This window comes from Oryzias latipes, chromosome 17 (assembly GCF_053564925.1).
Source record: "Oryzias latipes strain Hd-rR chromosome 17, Olatipes_Hd-rR_3.1".
Taxonomy (NCBI): Eukaryota; Metazoa; Chordata; class Actinopteri; order Beloniformes; family Adrianichthyidae; genus Oryzias; species Oryzias latipes.
This window is the reverse complement of record NC_136253.1, coordinates 14,921,353-14,942,861: the sequence shown is the minus strand read 5'-3', so window position 1 is coordinate 14,942,861 and position 21,509 is coordinate 14,921,353. Positions and strand designations below refer to the sequence as shown.

General features: G+C 40.2%; 2 protein-coding genes across 21 annotated transcripts in view; one reads left to right on the top strand and one right to left on the bottom strand.

Moving 5' to 3' along the window:
- LOC110013423 (uncharacterized) overlaps positions 1 to 21,509 on the top strand; it is a 401,209-nt gene that overhangs the window by 73,710 nt on the left and 305,990 nt on the right. For 8 of the 19 annotated variants that reach the window (XM_078934513.1, XM_078934502.1, XM_078934501.1 and 5 more), the window contains 2 exons: positions 4,164 to 4,427; positions 12,328 to 12,591. The exons of 1 other annotated variant lie outside the window; for it this stretch is intronic. In XM_078934513.1, the coding sequence (XP_078790639.1) occupies positions 4,164 to 4,427; positions 12,328 to 12,591 (528 nt within the window). Of the gene's footprint in view, positions 1 to 2,529; positions 2,696 to 3,460; positions 3,744 to 4,163; positions 4,428 to 12,327; positions 12,592 to 21,509 lie in introns of those variants that run through there. 10 more of the 19 variants (XM_078934505.1, XM_078934514.1, XM_078934512.1 and 7 more) reach the window with 6 other exon arrangements.
- Positions 1 to 21,509, bottom strand: part of LOC105358153 (uncharacterized) — a 150,421-nt gene that overhangs the window by 46,869 nt on the left and 82,043 nt on the right. The window lies entirely within an intron of this gene.

Sequence of the window (21,509 nt, the reverse complement as noted above, 5' to 3'; positions counted from 1 at the left end):
AGAGGTTTATTGTTTGATTGTATATTTGCATAAGGTCATATTTCATTAATTTAATTATGAACAGTTTGGAGCTCCATACTCTTCAGCTGCTGTTTATGAAAAAAAGGGTTTATGCAGACACTGTTTTTTTTATTACTTTACATGCTTTTAAAATTACCTGAGATGACATCTTCAGTGAAGTCAGGAACATCTTGGGATGTGGACGCTGCACCACCTCCAATACTTTTTGATACTTTTTGAGAGCAGAAGAAACTGTCGGCTGAGACGGAACTGTGCAAAACATCATCATTATGTAGAATCAAAACTGCAAAATACAAATAAGAAATAAATGTACCTACTTATAAATAATAAAACGTGAACACTAATTTGAGAATAAGTGGAAATATAAGCCTTTTATACACTTCTTTTTGTATTATTTTGTATGTTCATAATTTTAAAATTAGTACATTTATTTTGTTTGTCATTTATAGATGAGAACCTTTATTTCCTATGTATTTGGTAGTTTTTATTCTCCATATTTCATGCCGATGCAAGATTTATGACACACTCATTGTTGTAAAACTCAGACTACCTGACTACCTGTCTATAACAGATAAACAGCAGTTTTTATGCTGTAATAAACCGGAAAATGCAGAACGCACTAAATATGTGTTAGCAAAACAATGAAACAAAACGATAACGTGAGTTAAAACATTTTTCAGCCACCATATAGTTGTCATTATTTACTTTTCTTTACTTTCCGCCGTTTTAGAAGGTCATGTCCAACCTCATCTTGGAAACTTGGGTATCAAAATTATTTTCGAGTTTTCCATTGGAAATTACGACAAAGGGGGTCGTTTATGTGCAAACTTCACCTCAGATCGCTTCGTATTTTACGTAAATTGCGCAGCTGCACAGAAATGCTGGATAATGTAAAAATAAAGCCCCAACATCCTCCAAACTTACCTTGTTATGGATGTTGAAGTTCTTTATCTTTTTTTAGCTCCTGGTGGTGGATAAAGTCTCTGAGGCATGACGTTTTCTTGTTGTCGCTTTGATCAGCGTGACAAAATGTGCTGTTTTTTTTTCTTTTCCCCAACTTTATTGAAACAAAATGCGCTCGTAAATGCACACCGTGCCAGACTCAGATGCAATTATGTTGACCAATCGTTGCTAAATAGTGTAACGTCATTATTTGGGTTGCCAAATTGGTTCATGTGTGCTGACAGGGGGGATCATTAAAGTGCAGGCAACTTTCTTTTGCACAACATTCAGAGCACACGTTGGTAAGGAAGTTCTATGAAATGGGTTGCCAGATTTGGGTCTTTTTTAATTTAATTTTTGTCGCCACTTCGGGGCCCTGCTGGTGACGGGGGCCCTACGCGGCTGCGTAATTCGCGTATAGGGAGGGCCGGCCATGTATGTGATCATCTTACATGTACAGGGACTGGTTGCGGTTCATCTATCTCCATTTCCTCTTGAATATGTTCAGGCACTTCAACTGGTTGGGCTAGAAGCTCCTGTACTTCCTGGAATATTGTCATAGATATTGTTAGTCCTCTTCCTGTTACTAGTTGTCTTGCTGCTAAACAGCTTATAATTAATTGTGTGAAATGTGTACAGGCAACATTTAATTAAAATGAAGGATTATTCAGTATAAAGATCTGTTACTCTAGGGCCTAGGCCTATGTATAATATAGCATAGGGAAATTTTTATATCAATATATATACCGTATATATATTAAACGTTAAACTCACTCTCTTTTGTAATAAATAAATTTTGTAATAAACATTAAACTCACTCTCTTTTGTGCCAGCTTTTCGGTCACAGATTTTCTCTTTTTGTACTGGCTGCTGCCAGTGCTGGTACTGGGCGTTTCTGTTTCGGACGTTCCCACTAGCGATCTCTTGAAAATGGTGGGGATTGCGTTCGGTTTCAATACTTTTTTATATCTGACATGCATTCCCATATCTTTCATGAGCTGTGGTGTTTCTTCAAAACAGTCTGCCTCAAAATGTTCGCTGCATAAAGTTGACGAAGCAGTTGGCACCCAATTCGCCCTCGTTCGCTGCACTTGTTCTGTCCATTGTTTCAGCAGCGTTTCTTGTTTTGGGAATTTATACACAGATACACTTTCACTAGATGTATTGCTACATCCAGCTGCCACACAACGACTTGGCATGTTGATGATTAACAGATTTAAACACGAGAGAAACGAAGACTACCTGTTTTGTTTACATGCTGTCCGAAGCGGAACTGCGAAAGTCAATGCCTTTCGTGACGTCACAGGTCATATCGAGGTCACTTCCAGCCTGCGTTCTTAGCGGCAAATTCAAATCTCTGATTCCTTCGAAAGATGTCTATTATTCATATGCTTCGGATTTTTTTCGACGCTAACTATTGGTATCAATAGAATCAGCGTTTTAAAAGGCTTTTTTATTTGACAAAGTTGTTCAAAGCATGGCATCCACACTTTAAAACAAACTCCATTTTCCGCCTCAAACCTCCTTGCCCATAGGGGGCGGTGATGCCCGTGACTGGATGTGAAAGCAGACAATCGTTTCCGGTTTGGATACCGCGCTTTGATTAGATATGTTCAGTTCGCGCAGTGGTAAAGACTTAACATTTCTGATGAAAATGTTGAAAGGGATCTTCGGAAGGAGGACAGATCGACGGCCATCCTTCTAAAGCCGTAGTTGAACTTCCTAAGTGGCGGTATGTATTTCTGTGAACCTAAAACAGCCACTGGTGAAAATAAGAGAACTTCTGCATTTTTAAGATATGCGTTGAATTTAGTTATTTTGATATTATTTCATTTTTGTTAAGATTCTGAAAACTGTTGTTTGAGCTCTATCCCTGCTCTTTAGTGCATAAGCGTTAGCATCCAGTCAAAGACGATGCACAGCGCCATCATCACGTGACCATCATGCATTAAAGGGCATTTCTGTTTATTAAATGCTTTGATCATCCATTCAAATAGGTATTAAAACAGAGGTTGAAACGATATACTGTACCAAATATGGTTTTGTCAATGATTTTGTATTATCTTTTCCTCCTTTGAGTTGAACCATAAACTGAGGACTGAAAGCCAGGAGTGAAAGAAACAGAAAAGCAAATGTTGAAAATACAAAATAGCATCTGATACTAAAAAACTTTTTTTTTTCACTGGGTAATAGCTTCAGGTTTAGAGTTTTTTTTTATGTCATTCCAAGTTTCAAATATACAAAAATATTCTTCTCCAAATGTTAGTATTTCTTTCAACTTTACAATGAGTACCTTTGAGTTTAAAACTGTTTTCATACATTAGTTTTTTAAATTTACAATCTGGATTTTTAATGACTTCAAGCTGATTCTAATTAGACCCAATACAGCTACCGTATAACTAGACTTTTCATGTTATAACAGTCAATTTCGAAATGGCTATAACATTTTTATTCTTGTCTTAATGTCTTTGTTCTTTTGTGTTGTTCTTTATGCAAGGAGTACATTATGAATGACAGCTCTAACCAGGAGAAAGCCTCCAGTTTGGACCAAGCAGAACCAGAACCTCCACAATTCAAAGAGGAACCAGAGGAACTGTGCATTAATCAGGAGGAAGAGTCGCTCTGGCTGAATCAGGATGCTGATGTAAATGCAGAATTAAAGTCTAAATGTGAAGAGAATTTCAGAGATTGTAAAAGGATTATGTTTCAGTTCAAGGAACTGTCACATTATCAGTACTGCCTGGGGATCAGAAATGCTGAGACAGACTTACACAAAACAGGTATGTGAAGTATAACTTATCAGATAAGTTTCTGTTTTTTTATTCTGTAAGTGAATTGGGTTAAAGCACATCTGTGTTTATGAGTATCTGTAGGAGCAATTGTTAGTCTAAAGAACAAACAGTATTCCTCAAATGTAATTAAAATAAGGTTGAAACATCACTTTTTTCACTTCACTCTTTCACTTTTCTATTATGCTTATGTTTATGTGTTATTAATTGTCTTAAATTTGTTAAATAATGCATTTTGTGTCTTTGTATACAACAGCTACAATGCAAATGAGTTGACTTTGTTTAGTTTATGTTCTTTGTAACTTAAAATTGTGATCTATTTAATATCATTTTTGTTGGTGAAGCAGTAAACTCCGTTAGGATGCATCTCTCTTTTTTAAAGCATTATTTTTCTGTGTTTTCTACCCCCAGATGTTCAACAGCAACATCTGTGTGAGGATGAGAATGAATGGCACCTCCATAAACGGGAGAGACATTCCAGTCTGGACCAAGCAGAACCAGACCCTCTACAGATTAAAGAAGAACCAGAGGAACTCTGCAGTAACCAGGAGGGAGAGCAGCTGCTCCTGAATCAGGAGACTGATGTGAAGATGGAGTTCAAGTCTGATTTGTTGGATCATCAGCATCACCAGAGGAACATCACCATGATTCCTGTCATAAAGCTGGAAAGAATAGGTACGTAAACTGTAACTGTTCTGACAAAGAATGCTTTTTATTCCTAAGAAACAAAGTAAAGGAGGAGAAAAGTCCCTGTTTTCTGCTGCTGTCAGTGACTCTGTACTCCCCAGCCTGAGCAGCTCCTCTGTGAGTGTGGAGGAGTTTCCTAATCTTATAAATTTGACATGCTTGAGCATCTTGAACTGGATTACTGCATTAACCAGTATGTCTATGGATCTTAATGTTTTACCTTTTGATTCAGTTGTCTCTGATCAATTACATTAGAATAAGGCTAGAAAAAGCTTCAGTTATTCATTAAACTTAATTAAAGGAATTATGGTAACAATGTAAAAAAATAAAAGCGCAAATAATTTAGGTGGTATTATATAGGATGATAACGTGCAAGGAGAGACGGTCAGTTGAGGGGTTTGCCCTTCTTATACCCTGTTAGAATGCAGCTGCCTTTATAGTGACTGATGGAAGATAAAAATGACCACATCTCCTCAATACTTGCTGCTCTTCACAGGCTTCTTGTTCATTTTAGGATCCAGTTGACGGTTTATTCATATCTTTTAGAACCTTGAATGGTTTGGTTCCATTGTATTTATTAAAGGTTTATTAAAGAGTTACTTAAACCATGTGCTCCAGGAAGAAATATAAAATCTTTGACCCAAAGTTCTTCACTCCAGACTTAAATTAAAGGGCAGCAGAGAGTTTATAGAAGCTGCACCTGAATTATACAATGTTTCCTCATCCACATCAGAGTTGCTCCAACTCTTTCTGGTTTTTAATCTTTTAGTAATATTTTAAAGACCTTTACTTAAAAGTCAAAGTAAACTTCATGGTCAATCTCTATGATGTTTTCACATACATGGAAATTAAATTCTGTTTCTCTTCAAACTTCAGTTTAAACGGGGAATCTAACTTCAAAATACAAAATAAAATAGAATAAGACGAAGGGGAAAAACTTTCATGTAAAAATAAGTTTGTCTCTTCAAGGCTGGAGAACGCTTTTCATGTTTTTGTAGAAACACCAACCAGGTCACTGGGAGCAGCGTGGTAAAGCAGAAAAGCAGGTCAAAGTTCATCTGAATGCACACATGTCTGTAGGAGCAAACTTAAGTCTGAACGTTGCTGCCGATTGATGTTCTAAAAGTAAAATTTCATATGAACATATACAGTGAGGTCAAGAAGTATTTGATCACCCTGTGATTTAGCAAGTTCTCCCACTTAGAAAACATGGAGGGGTCTAAAATTTTCATCATAGATGCATTTCCACAGTGAAAGACAGAATCTGAAGAAACATTCAGAATTTATGTTGTAAGATTTTTTTAAAACAGTTTATTTGTATATTACTGTGACAAATAAGTATGTGGTCACTTGAGTTAAACAACTTTAATATTTAATACAGAAGCCTTTGTTAACAATTCCAGAGGTCAAACGGTTCCTGTAGTTCTTCACTAGGTTTCTACTCACTGCAGCAGGGATTTTGGCCCACTCCTCCATACAGATCTTCTCTAGATCTGTCAGGGTTCAGGGCTGTCACTGAGCAAGACAGAGTTTCAGCTCCTTCCAAAGATTCTCTATTGGACTTAGGTCTGGAGACTGGCCAGGCCACTCCAGAACCTTGACATGCTTCTTAGGGAGCCACTCCTTAGTTTTCTTTGCTGTGGGCTTTGTCATGCTGAAAGACCCAGCCACGACCCACCTTCAACGCTCTGACTGAGGTAAGGAGGTTTTTGCCCAATATCTCACAATACAGAGCCCCGTTCATCCTCTCCTTAATACAGTGCAGTCGTCCCTGGGCAGAACGGTGAGATCTTGCGAGGGGCCCCAGTCCGAGGGACATTGACAGTCATCATTAGCCTCTTCCATTGTCTGACAATTGCTCCAACAGTTGTTCTTTTCTCACCAAGCTGCTTGGCAATTTCCCCGTAGCCACTTCCAGCTTTGTGAAGGTCTACAATTTTGTCTCTTGTGTCTTTTGACAGCTCTTTAGTTTTGACCATGTTGGTAGTTAGACTTCTGACTGATTGTGGGGTGCACAGGTGCCTTTATGCAAGCTAACCACCTCAAACAGGTGCCACTAATTTAGAATCATGAACAGAGTGGAGTTGGACTATTTAAAAGCAGAACAGCAGATCTTTACTGGTCAGAAATCTATCTGATAATCAAGTGATCAAATACTTATTTGTCACAGTAATATACAAATAAATTGTTTAAAAAAATCCTAGAACATGATTTCTGAATGTTTCTTCAGATTCTGTCTCTCACTGTGGAAATGCACCTATGATGAAAATTTTAGACCCCTCCATGTTTTCTAAGTGGGAGAACTAGCTAAATCAAATTCTTATTGACCTCACTGTAAATGTAAATGTGAGCATATATAAAATTGGAAGAAGGATTTCTATTTGCAATTCCGATTTCCGAATGCTGTAAAGCATTCAACCAAATAAAAAGAAAAGAAAAATGCTGTAAAGCATTCAATCCTTTGTTTTCCTGTTTCTCTTTATTTATTACGCTCATCTTCCGCCATTTTCGGCACTTAACTCTTTGTGCTATTTTTCACCTATTTTAACCATTCAACTATTAAAATGTTCAGCTCTTTCAGCTTATTCCAACTATAACTTTTGGTCCTTCAAATCCTTGAACTTTTTGACTTGAGGTACTCAGGGCAGACTTGATCCACTCCCAGGGCCTTGCCGCTGAGGAGCTCGTTGACTACCTCAATGACTTCAGCCCGGGTAATAGACAGCCTCACCCCAAAGTCCTCATTCTCTGCTTCTTCGAAAGAAGGCGCGTCAGTCGGATTGAGGAAGCCCCCTCCCGGAAGTGGAGGGACATGACCCTCTCGTCCACCGGGGTGAACTCTAACACTTCGCGGCTGAGCTGGGGGCTCACGAGTAAGCCCACACCGGCCCGCCGCCTCTCACCTTGAGCAACTCCAGATTGGAGAAAATCCAACCCCTCTCTAAGGACTGCGTTTCAGAGCCCAGGCTATGTGATCCCAACGATATCTAGATCAGGGGTCGGCAACCCAAAATGTTGAAAGAGCCAAATTGGACGGAAAAAAACAAAAAACAAACATGTCTGGAGCCGCACAATATTAAAAAACCTATTTAAGCCTTATAATGAAGGCAACACATGCAATGTGTATCTATATTAACTATATTAGCCTACTATCAAAATGACTAAGTTGTTACAAATACATAATGAGCATTATTAACTATTAAATGTTTATTTGTGCGTTCTGCGGAGAACGACGCGTCATGTGACTGCTCTGTTGTGCAAGTTTAACTTCATTACATATTAATGAATTATGTTTCATTGCTTTGATACAATTAAAGAAATGTAATAAAGAAATACGATTTTTGATGTCATTTTTATTTAGAGGATTTGAACACAAAACAATAAAATGGAACGTGCGTGCCCCATGACAGTCAGCTGCGCTCGAATGACAGAACAGCTTCAAGCATTTGCGGCGCCTGCAGACTTTCATTCAGCTCGCTCAGGTGGCTTGTCACAGTCATTTCCACCAAAAAGTGCAGCTTTTCCAGCCACTCAGCATCTTCCAGTTGCGGGTTGTTCAGGTCTTTGCTTTTCAGGAATGTTTTCACGTGTTCTAAACAGAAGACAAAGTGACGCAAAACGTCACCCCTGGACAGCCATCAGACTTTGTTGTGTAGCAGAAGATCAGAATATTTGCTTTCAACTTCATCAAGCAATGCACCAAACTAACGGCGGTTCGATTTACATCAGCCACCTGTTTAGCGGTCTGCTGAAAGTTAAAAAAAAAAGCCCTACTAGTAGAAACGTGTGGAGTAAGCCATGACGCAAATCTCCGTTGACAGAAATGTTGAAGTTTAACATCCTAATGACTTAGCCGGACAGTCACCCAAGCGGGAAAGCAACAGCTAAACCGCTTATCAAGAGGCTTTTAAGAGTGCTGCCAGTACCTCATACACCGCACAACTCTGGAGAGTCTCAGGGACTAATTGATAGCTAAAGAGGCTAAATGTCCTCCTCAACACCAAGTCCATGTCTTCCAGCACACATAAACCAGTCCAAACAGCATGGACCTCACTTCAGTTCACAACACTCTTACTCAAGGTTTTACCCCAAAACTCCCACTTCCCATGAGCTTTAGGGGCTGAAGGCGGGGCTAACGAGTAAGCCCTGGCTGCAGCCTGCAGAATTGGTCAACATAGTGGAATGCTGGAATGCTGAGGATTGTGGATACGCTGTGGAATGTTAACCCCGCCCACATTGAGCCTGTGCATTTGATTCACCTTCATCAGTGCAGTTGTGATTGCATGAAAGGGGAAGAATCAGTGGAGCACATTTTGTGTCATTGTGAATTGTATGAGGAAGAAAGAGAACAGAGGGGAGGAAAATTTGAATGGTGCAATGTTTTTTTTATGTTGTTTTATTTAAAAATATTTATTTTAAAAGAATGTATCTACTTTTAATTGACCTAACACAAAATGTATTAATAGTTTCCCCTATAGCTCCAGTAATCCAAAATAATTGAGTTCAAGTAAGGGGCATGCTGTTGAATGCTGTTTTCCTGTTTCTCTTTATTCTTTTTGCTGGTATGACTTTTTGTCCTTCAAATCCTTCGACTTTTCAAAAGTGAAAACTTTCGTTCGTTTTTTCCACGTAAAAAACGAAACTGTGGCATGAAATTGTTTCAATTCGGCTTTTCCCAATAAGACGATACATGACGAGCCTCATTTATGGAAATGATGAATCTATTTGTTTATACCGGCGGCCTCAGGAATTCACAGGAGTGTTAGCTCAGCGGGTCAGTTAGTGGGTCCAACATACAGAGGTTTTGAGTTCGAATCTGGCTTTAGACTTTTGTTGCATGATTTTTTTCCTTTGCCTTTCTTGATAAAATTGAGTTCGACAAACTCAATTATATTTCGTTACATGGAAGAATTTTCTGTGAGGTGGGGTAACTCATATTTATTGGATGGAAATCCTGCCCGCAATTAAGTTGAGTTCATCCAATGAGTTATTTTTTTGAGTCTGTGAGGCCAGACAAAATTTATTAACTCCCTAATACATGCACATGGAAACTTGTAAAAGGCATAAGAAGACAGCAATTTATAATTGAGTTATTTGAACTAAGTTTATCAAGAAAGGCAAAGGAAAAAAAATCGTGCGATAAAAGTCTGCTGCCAGCTGCGAACTCAGAACCTCTGCATGATAAACCCAGTACCTAACCCACTGAGCTAACACTCCTGTGACAACATGAGGCCGCCGGTATAAATAGATTGATTATTTCCATAAATGAGGCTCGTCATGTATCGTCTTATTGGGAGAAGCCGAGTTGAAACGATTTCATGCCACAGTTTCGTTTTTTTACGTGGAAAAAACTAACAAAAGTTTTCACTATTGAAAAGTCGAAGGATTTGAAGGACTTAAAGTAATACCAGGCATTAGACGAAGGAGTTGAACATTTTATTAGTTGAATGGTTAAAATAGGTGAAAAATTGTAGCCGTGAGACGGCAAAAACAATAAAGAGAAACAGGAAAACAGCATTCAACAGCATGCCCCTTACTTGAACTCAATTACTTTGGATTACTGGAGCTATAGGGGAAAATATTAATACATTTTGTGTTAGGTCAATTAAATGTAGATACATTATTTTAAAATAAATATTTTTAAATAAAACAAACAGAATTTTATTGTGTTACATGAAAGAGGGGCTTGAATCAATTTTTTGAGTGAAAAAACATTGCACCATTCAAATTTTCCTCCCCTCTGTTCTCTTTCTTCCTCATACAATTCACAATGACGCAAAATGTGCTCCACTGATTCTTCCGCTTTCCTGCAATCACAACTCCACTGATGAAGGTGAATCAAATGCACGGGCTCAGTGTGGGCGGGGTTAACATTCCACAGCATGTTCACTTTCCTCAGCATTCCAGCATTCCTCTATGTTGACCAGTTCTGCAGGCTGCAGCCAGGGGTAGTTGGAGCTAACCCCCAGGTAGGTCTGTTAGCAGCAAGGGATTGTGGGACGCGGTTTCCTGATCTAATTAGGGCTCAGCCTGAGTTTTTCTGTTTGCCCACGTTTCTTTTTAAGTGGCAGTTTTGTTTTTCCACCTTAGTTTATTCTTCCTGTTATGTTTGTTTCTTTTTATTGTACCATGAGTGTGGAAGGGAGAGAGGTTGATGACTGCTGTGCAATGTGATGCGTATTCAATGCTAATGGTGTTTCTAATATCGGAAAAGAGAGTTTGCTCTCAGTTTCCTTCACTAACCCCTCCTCTCTGAGACTGTGCGGAGTCGTGCGAAGTCAGGGACACGGAATGCTCTTCAGCGCAGCCCGTTGATTGACAGATCAACTTGCAGGTAGTTTGGCTCCCGTTATTCAGACTTACCTACTGGGCGTTACAATTTTATTTCTACAAACTCTTACAGTTTTGAAAACGTTAAGAATATCTGTGTCTTGTTTGTCCTTCTACAGAAACCATATTAAAATAAAAAATATATTTCTCTCTCCCGTCTTTTTACATTTTCAAACATTTTTGAAAATGCTCCAGGGAGCAGCGCTAAAGAGCCGCATGCGGCTCCAGTGCGGCGGGTTGCCGACCCCTCATCTAGATGGTATCTCTCAGCCTCTCGCACCAGCTCAGGCTCCTTCCCTCCCAGAGGGGTGACGTTCCACGTCCCAAAAGCCAAGTTCCATGACCGGTGTTTGGGCCGCTGAGGCACCCGCTCTCGACTGCCACTCAAACCACACTGCACCTGCCCCTTTTGAGGTCTCCTACGGGTGGTGGGCCCATGGGAGAGTGGTCCCACGTCGCTCCTTCGGGCTGTACCAGACCGGGGCCCGTGGGTAGAGCCCCGGTCACCAACCCCTGGCCTGGCTCCAGAGTGGGGCCCCGGTGACGCCAATCCGGGCGACGTAATCGGGTCCTCGTTGTTTCTTATCATCAGGGGGTTCTGAACTGCTCTTTGTCTGGGTCATCACCCAGAACCTATCTGCCATGGGAGACCCTACCAGTGGCTTAAACCCCAGACAGCTTAGCTTCTGGGATCATTCGAGCTCTCAAACTCCCCCACCACGTTAAGGTGGCGGTTCACGGGGGAGCTTACAACAGTTCTGCATCTGAAAATAGATATAGGCATTTATTGGACCAAATAACCTGACAGTGAAGAACAGAGCAACTTAAGTCTTCCTCGGGGGGTTGCCCTGAATATACTTTATATATACTGTAATTCCCGGGCTGTAGAGCGCACCTGATTACAGCGGAGGGAGGGGAGAGTCACGTGCAGCGCAAAAGGTAGTGAGAGCAAGAGCATCAAAAGTTTGTGGGGGGTGTGCGTTTATGTTTGTTATACAGAGTGAAAGAGAACTGTGATAAAACAAGGTTTCCCCCAGAAGAAGATGAATGATTCATTATCAACCCACTCTGGGGACTCTGAGGGTCAGAACCGGGAAGTGAACCACGAAGGAAGATCTGCCTCTGGCGGAGAGGAAAGAAAGTAAGAAAAAAGTAATCACAGGAAAGGCTCAACACATGATATATTTACAAAGAAAGACAGTACACGTCTGTTACATGGCAGTAACACGGCAGCAATATGGTAGTGACAGGCATGGTTAAAAAAACAGTACCGGTAAAAGTCACTGAGAGCACGATCAGTATTCCTCAAATGTAAATAAAATAGGGTTGAAACATCACTTTTTTTTTCACGGTCTGTGTTTAAAAGCTACTCTTTCCCTGTACCATTGTGCTTATATTTATGTATTATTAATTGTCTTAAATTGTTAAATAATGCATTTTGTGTCTTTGTATACAACAGCTACAATGCCACTGAGGTGGCTTTATTTAATTTACGTTCTTTGTAACTTAAAATTGTGATCTATTTAATATCATATTTTTCTGTGGCTTATACCCCCAGATGTTCAACAGAAACATCTGTGTGAGGATGAGAATGAATGGCACCTCCATAAACAGGAGAGACATTCTAGTCTGGACCAAGCAGAACCAGAACCTCTACAGATTAAAGAAGAACCAGAGGAACTCTGCAGTAACCAGGAGGGAGAGCAGCTGCTCCTGAATCAGGAGACTGATGTGAAGATGGAGTTCAAGTCTGATTTGTTGGATCATCAGCATCACCAGATAAAGATCACCATGATTCCTGTCATAAAGCTGGAAAGAATAGGTACGTAAACTGTAACTGTTCTGACAAAGAATGCTTTTTATTCCTAATAAAAAAAGTAAAGGAGGAGAAAAGTCCCTGTTTTCTGCTGCTGTCAGTGACTCTGTACTCCCCAGTCTGAGCAGCTCCTCTGTGAGTGTGGAGGAGTTTCCTAATCTTATAAATTTGACATGCTTGAGCATCTTGAACTGGATTACTGCATTAACCAGTATGTCTATGGATCTTAGTGTTTTACCTTTTTGATTCAGTTGTCTCTGATCAATTACATTAGAATAAGGCTAGAAAGCTGCAGTTATTCATTAATCTAAATGAAAAGAATTATGGTAACTATGTAAAAAAATAAAAGTAAACATAATTTAGGTGGTATTATATAGGAGGATAACGTGCAAGGAGAGACGTTTGGTTGAGGGGTTTGCCCTTCTTATACCCTGTTAGAATGCAGCTGCCTTTATAGTGACTGATGGAAGATAAAAATGACCACATCTCCTCAATACTTGCTGCTCTTCACAGGCTTCTTGTTCATTTTAGGATCCAGTTGATGGTTTTATTCATATCTTTTAGAACTCTGAATGGTTTGGTTCCATTGTGTTTATTAAAGGTTTATTAAAGAGTTACTTAAACCATGTGCTCCAGGAAGAAATATAAAATCTTTGACCCAAAGTTCTTCACTCCAGACTTAAATTAAAGGGCAGCAGAGAGTTTGTAGAAGTTGCTCCTGAATTATAAAATGTTTCCTCATCCACATCAGAGTTGCTCCAACTCTTTTTGGTTTCGAATCTATTGGTCAATTTTGACTTAAACCCCTCTTGTTTTTAATATAAGATAAGCATGACATTTATTGTATTAATTGCAATTATATAATAATATTGGATTTTTGTTTTTGTTTATATTGTACATGGTAAGTCTTACTGCGGCTAAAAGAAGTTTGTCTCTTCAAGGCTGGAGAACGGTTTTCATGTTTTGGTAGAAACACCAACCAGGTCACTGGGAGCAGCGTTCTAAAGCAGGAGAAGGAGGTCAAAGTTAATCTGAATGCACACGTGTCTGTAGGAGCAAACTTGAGTCTGAAATTTGCTGCCGATTGATGTTCGAAAAGTAAAATTTTATATGAACATATAAATTTGAGCACATTTAAAATTTGAAAGATTTCCATTTGCAGTTCAGAATAAACAGAGATACAGGTAACAATGGAAAAAGTATAAACTTTTTGTTAATATTGCTGAAACTTTTCTTTTAGTATTTGTGATGTCACCGTGTTGATTCTACCAATTGTGGAACAGGACAAGTTAAAAGTTGGGTACTAAAAACCCACACAAGTTTATCAGCAAAATTCAGTCACAGTTGGCAGTGTTCTGTCAGGAAATCTGGTGCATTCAGTGAAAGCACGCGTGGCTAAAGTGAACATCTCTAGCATGCAGTCTCAGGGTACTGGATTTGGGATGGAACCCTCCATGTATGGTGAGAAGCTTTCATGTCTTAACATCCGTGGTCTGTATCTCCTCCTTTGGCCGTCTTATTATTCCTGCAGGGTATCTGATATCTGGCAGTGCGTAAATGTTCATTGCCCTGGTCTTGTTCTTGCAGTTTAGTTGGCTTCTCAAGACTTGCCTTACTCATTGGAGGTATTTGGTTGTCTTTCCTTGTTGTCTCGTCCAGGTTGCCATTTGCCTGTGGTAGTCCAAGGTACTTGTAACTGTCCTCAATGTCTGCTATTGTTCCTTCTGGAAGTGGGACCCCTTCTTTTTCACCTACCAGTTCTTTACCCCTTTTTGTCTTTATCTGACTGCATTTCTCAAGCTTGATTGACATATAGATCTCGGTTCTGTAGATCCTGGTTGTGGAGTTAAAGAGTCAATGTCTTGCTCGCTGTTAGCATATAGCTTGATGTCATCAGTGTTGAGAAGGTAACTGACAGGTAACTGAGAGCATTTGACTGCGATGGGCTTTAGGCAAATGTTGCAGCATTGGGTCTCTTCCTCCACGTCTGTGGCAGTAAACCCATACCAGCATCTCAGGCGGGAACCGCTCCACCACAGCTAAGTGGTGATGCAGTTTCCCATCCAGAACTGCAGTGGCTGAACAGCAGCCGACCCAGAGGGAGAGGTCCAAACTGAGGAAGCACCGGAAATAAAAATGAAAATAAAAATGAGAATCAAAAAGTAAACATATTGATAAAAACAATAAAGCATTGAAATAAGGTAAATTAAAATAATGCGTTAAAAATCTAGTTCAAATTCATAAAACAAGATAAAATGTATAAAGAAATACATATAAATAAATAAATAAAAGTAGTAAAAATTAGCTAAAAGCCAGGTTAAAAAGATGGGTCTTTAGCCTTTTCTTGAAAGCATTAATGCTCTTTACAGCTCTCAGGTCTTCTGGCAGACTGTTCCATAAACGGGGGCCATAGTGCTGAACCGAGCCTCTCCATAGGTTTTGGTGTTTACAGTCGGAATGGTTAACAGACCAGTGCCAGAGGATCTCGGGGTCTGCGAGACTTCATACTTTGCTAAAAGATCTGATAAATAAGAAGGCGCAAGACCGTTAAGAAATATAAAAACTGTTAAAAGTATCTTAAAATCAAGTGTTACAGTTCAACATTATGATATAAATGTAACATAAAATATAAAACAGTCAATTGAAAATATTTTACTTGAGATGATCATTTTAGAGGGGAGGCATGTGTAGTTGGAAATAATTGAATGTTATCAACTCACAGGCCTACATTTGCTTCCTCATTTTGGCAGGATTTCACACCACACACGAGAAATATCAAAGTTCTGGTGGGAAAAGTTGTTTTCCCCACCCCCCTGTTATGTACCAACTCAAAAGTATCAAGTCTGCACCTGCAAAGACAGACACGTTTTACAAAGCTAAAACAGCCTGGTAAAGTATAAATAACTCCCATTAGAATCATATTATGATAGGGAGCCAGTTTAGCTCGTGCTAGTTTGCTGCGCCTTCCATCCGTGAAACCAGGGTTCGACTCTGGGCTGCTCCCTATTCCCTTCTCTACCTCTATGGTCCCAAGCCCGGCTTAATTGAGAGGGTTGCGTCAGGAAGGGCATCCAGCGTAAAACATTGCCAAGTTAACTATGCGACTCGTCCACGAACGTTGGGATGATTCGCTGTGGCAAGCCCTGATGGGAAGAAGCCAAAAGTGAAAGAAGAATCATATTATGATAACTATGTGAAAAAAACTATCAAAATAAAATAGTTATGTCAGGAATAATAAAGGTGAGATTATATGTGTTCACTTCCTCCCCTCCTTTGTGAATAAATACACTCTTTGAAAAAAACTTTTCGTGTAATAGATTCAATGTGTCGTGTACTGTATGTATAACTACATATATGTCTTCTTGTGATTAAGAGTACATTTAGATGTATAATATTTTACTTTTGATTTTTTTAATCATCGAAATTTTGTTATATTTTTATAGATATATCAACCATATATCTAAGTATTTAGCTTTTGTTTGTTTTCTTGAATAATTGTTTTTGATCACTGTAACCTGCTTTATATTCTTCCATCTCTATTTCTCTGCCTTGCAGATGGGTACAGATACACCTCTTCCTCCTTCAGTTGAGACAAACTGTCTCACAAGTCCCCATACATCCTTTGTTTGACCTTTTCCACCTCTGTAGTCTGCTGTTGTTTGTCCTCTCAGTGTTAAGTTCTTAGCTGCACTTTTCCTGGTTAAACTCTGACAATGTTCCAAAAGGCAGCTGTATGACAGTTTGTTTTTTGTTTTTAAAGAAAATCCTGACAGTCCTCTATTTAAGTCTTACTGGCTTTCTTTAGCTGTCCACATCAGATCCAAACTCTTGACAGTCATTTACAGAGTGGTGGACTCCACCAGCTTCTCTGCACCTCTGTACCCCTACACACATCACGCTCCGCAAATGAGCCACGCCTGGTTGTTCCTGCACAACATGGCAAAAGGTCTGAAGCTCAGCTTTTTAGCTCTGATAACACAGAGACGGACTGATTACACACAGCAGCTTCATTTACAATCTTTAAGAAATGAATTTTACAAGAAACAAGAACAAAATGGCCAAGAAAACAGCATTGGCCATAAATGAAAGAGGTTATCGTGTAAATGTTGGAGTTCATTTAGATGAGAAACGTTTTATGGGACAACAGTCTGGTTCTTCTTTAAAGGTTAAAGAAGCTGTTCTTTCTTTTCCATGTGACTAGGGACGGGTACCGAGCCCCAGTATTGAACGAGCCCCGGGGCAACATTCTTCAAGACTGCAGTATCGTTAAGATCTGACCTCAACGGTTCTGCTATCATTACTGGAGAAGTTGCTTTTTTCATTTTTTGTGTCCCCTAAGGTATAAACGTTATCTGCCATATGTAACCCACCAAATCAGTCAATTGTCCGTCAGTTATTGATGATATTAATTTCGCTATTCTCGCTACAGAGGAGAGGGTCTGTCTGACTATCTGTGTGCACAAGGGGGCGGGGCTGTTGTTCAGACAGCACGCGCACACAGGAGCGCTACCAAAGATAGACGATGGTGGAAAGAGCTAAACGGTCCAAAATGCAGTTCTTTCCTCCCTGTGCTGCATCTCTCTATGTTTTTGTAAATATCATGTTCTCAGATTGTTGTGGTGCCTTTAACACCATCAGTTAGTACGAGCGGGCAGGAGGGAGACAGCAGCGTGAACGCGCGGAGGGGGCGTGTCTGCAGCTGTGAAAGCCGACCAGTCTGTTATGGGACGGAAAGTTTTTCTAAAAAGACAGTCAGTGGTAATCTTGTAGAGGACATGTGAGTCCCCAAAAAAATCCTTTTATCCCCCTAGACCGGGTGTCGGCAACCCGCGGCTCAGGAGCCGCATGCGGCTTTTTGGCGCTGCCCTAGTGGCTCCCTGGAGCATTTTCAAAAATGTTTGAAAATGTAAAAAAGAGGAGGGAGAGAAAATTATTTTTTGTTTTTAACATGGTTTCTGTAGGAGGAAAAACAAGACATAAACATTATTAACGTTTTCCAATGCTGTAAGAATGCGTAGAAAAAACTATTATGTCAGGTAGGTACGTCACTTGCAGAGGGCAAAACGGGAGCCAAGCTGTCTGGAAGCTGAGCTCAGGGCTCCAGACTAACTTTTTTCACTAGGAGCACAGTGGCCCCTAACTGAAAATTTTAGGGGCACAACCAGAAAATTTAGGGGCGCATACCGTAAATCAACATGCTAACCAAATCTATTAATTTCCACTGTATTACTAATAAATACTTTAATAATACTTGCAGAAATTACAATGTGCTGTTTCTAATTCAGTCACATTTTATTCTTCACTTTTGAAGATGCAACAACAGGTAAACTAACAGCACCATCGCTGTCATGACAGTACAAATAGTAAAGAAAACGGATGGAAATTTATCTTTGAGACACCAAATAGGTGCAGCCAAGATGCACAATAAGCGTGTTTGAGATCACCCAGGTGGACTCAACACTGCACAGATCACCTGGTGTGAGACATATGTTTTTGTTTTTGCTCCAACATCAACTGTCAATCATCACAAAAATATTGCGAGAAAGGGGTGGGAGCAAGGGGCAAACCTACCCGGACACAGCTGGAAACTAAACTGACTGAAAGCTGCCCTACAGACTACAAAACAATGCATTATGGGACATGTGTCCTGATGGTTTTTGTAGTTGAGTGATTAATTAAAATAATTTAAAATACCAATTCATTAAAAAACGCTACATACATTACAAAACATTAATATAATCATAAAATAAATATATAATAACAGATCATACTAAGGGGGAGAGGAATATTAAAACTAAATTGAATGTTAAGGACAACTCCAACTTCCTGTTGTCCTTCAGTCTTGCTGCAGACTCGCCTTCATCTCACAGCCCCCACCGCCGGGGGGGGGGGGGGGGGGGGGGGGTAGGTGAGATGGCCCAGGCGAGCTGCTGGTTCATCTCAAACACGTCTATCGTTGCATTTTCCCCACGTATTTTCAGTGTTTCTAAAACTAATGTTGTTTTTGCTCGAGCGTGTTTAATGTTAGAGCCATGTTAGCTGTCACACATGTAGGTGTGGGACATTTATTCTCCTCAGCTGACCAGACTCCCGCGGGAGCGGTGGGCTGCCCTAACAGCCGTGCATAAACCGTTTGATGCGCCGCCGTAACCAAAACCTAAACCTTCCTCCGGTTCTGTGTGACCCAGAGAAAAGTTCAGCACGGACTGCATGCATTTAGACAATTACGAGCGAATAGATATGTTCTAAAAAGGAAAGTAAGGAACTCCTTAATAATGTGGTCCGGGGAGGGAGGGGGCTGTCAGGTTCCCTGCTTTCAAGCCCTGTCATTGTCCTGCCCCCAACAGTCATTTACTCCACTGTGATTGGTTGGTCATCTCCGTGCACGACAATGAAAAAGTGTCATTCATTAAAACTGGCGGGCTGCAGTAACATTAAATTTTCATTTAAGGCGGGGGTCGCAAAATATCATCTTGGAGACCGCAAATAGCCCGCGGGCCGCGAGTTTGAGACCCCTGCTGTACACTCTGGCACTGGTACACTAGCCGCAGGTCGGAAGAACGAATCAATAGTTCACTTACTCATAGCTCAGACGCGCATATCAGGTTGTGACTATATTTGTCTCCGTTTCCTTCCCACAGATGTTAACGCGCGCGCGAATATCTCTAGGCCCCGCCCCCTCCACGCATTTTAGCCACTTACAGTGACTTATTCTTCTCACACGCAGTGGCCGCCTCACAGACGGGCATCACGCGAGAGTGTGTGCTCGCGTTTCATGAGTATGTGCGCGACTGTGTGTGTCTGCCTGCGTGCGTGTGCGCTAGCGTATCAGATTATTTCATTGATCATTGACGGGCCCCTTCCACGTTTAATGTATAAAAAAATACGTAGTGTGGGGGAGGCAAATTTACTGGTTGCACATGTGCGACTGGATGTAAAATTCAGTCGCACACTCTCAAATTTTGGTCGCAAAATGCGAGCAATTGGTCGCAGTCTGGAGCCCTGGCTGAGCTGTCATTCAATTGACTGCGCTGAAGTATTCTCCGTGACCCATACACGGCACGTCTCCGAACAGTTTCAGAGAGGAGCAGGCATAAAGCTTAAGAGCATAATCTCCTTTCTGGTATTACAAGCCTCTTTAGTTTAATACGCACCACATTGAACATTGCACAAGAGTCATCAACCTCTCTCCCTTCCACACTTATGGTTCAACATAAAGAAACAACATAAGAGGAAGAATAAACTAAGGTGGAACAACAAAACTGCCATATTAAAAGAAACGTGGGCAAACAGAAACGCTCATGCTGAGACCTAATTAGATCAAGAGGCCGCATCCCACAATCCCCTGCTGCTAACAGACGTAAAATGCACATGACCGCCACTACAATATTGCTTTTTTTTTTTTACTTTTGTTGTACAAAATGAAAGTACAATACAAAACACAAATTTACAAATTAAACTTCAGATATGCCAGGGGAGCATTCTTTTGTTCGAATCCTCAAAATAAAAATGACATCAAAAATCGGAATTCTTTATTACATTTCTTTCATTTTATCAAAGCAATGAAACAAAATTCATTGATTTTGTAGCGACCTGGGGGGTTAGCCCCGCCTTCAGCCCCTAAGGCTCGTGGGAAGTGGGGAGTTTCGGGGTAATACCTTGAGTGAGAGTGTTGTGAATTGAAGTCAGCTCCATGCTGTTTTGATGTTTATGTGCTCGGATAAACGGGCTTGATGCTGAAAAGGGATTTTGGGTGCTTCCTGTTTATTTCTCCTTGTGACTGTCTGAGGTTGTGCGGTGTTAGGGACACGGACAGCTCTTCTATGATGCCACAACGCTGGCAGTTAAGGTTTAACTGCCCCGTTAAAGTGACGTCCCAGCTGGGTCATTACAACATTGAAATAAAGTCAAACTTTCACAACAGAGCAGTCACGTGACGCGTCGTTCTCCGCTGAATGCACTGCAGGGCAAATAAACATTTAATCGTTAATAATGCTCATTATGTGTTTGAACCAACTTAGTCATTTTGATATTAGGCTAATATAGATACATATTGCATGTGTTGCCTTCATTATTAGGCTTAAATAGGGCTTTTAATATTTTGCGGCTCCAGACATATTTGTTTTTTGTTTTTTCCGTCCTATTTGGCTCTTTCAACATTTTGGGTTGCCGACCCCTGCACTTGACTAAAACCACTCATTTCCATGTAAAATTAATGAAATTTGCGTCAAGGCGCCCTTATTATCCTAAACACGCGGGGGGGGGGGGGGGTTGCACGCGGGGAAAAACAACAAACAGGTAGAGAGGCGGGGGCGGGGCTTAGACTCACCACTTATGATTCCAGACAAACTAACAGATGCCTTCTAATAAAAAAAATAGTTGTCATCCATAAAGTTTATATAATTTATTGGATTTAAATACAAAAAATGAATAGAAAGGAGTCTGTATCAAAGTGAATTTGTTTCCATCATCTCATTCATCTTAACTCTGTCTTTGACAGACGGAAAATCCTATTCAAGGTTGTGGAAAATGGACAAAAGATCAAAGGAAACATCACGCTTATAAAGAATAAAAATAATTAAATAAATATCCTGACAGCATTTTTGAATCAATAGAAGTGCTAAATGAACTATTGCAACATATCGCCAAAAACATTTTTTCTAACACATCTAGTGTTGTGGCTCCCTGTGCTTTCATCTCAGTGGGAAACTGATCCAAATGGCTCTTTGAGAGGTACAGGTTGCAGACCCCTGGTCTAGCACATCCACATGCAGTCCAGGTTTGAATTGTAACATTATCATGTATAAACTAAAATGTTTTGTTAAAAAACAATGTTGTTGCATAATGAGCAAATAAAACACTTTATGTTGTCATTTTTCATTTATTTATTTTTTAGTTTTTGTCCTCAAGAAGTATCGATAAGA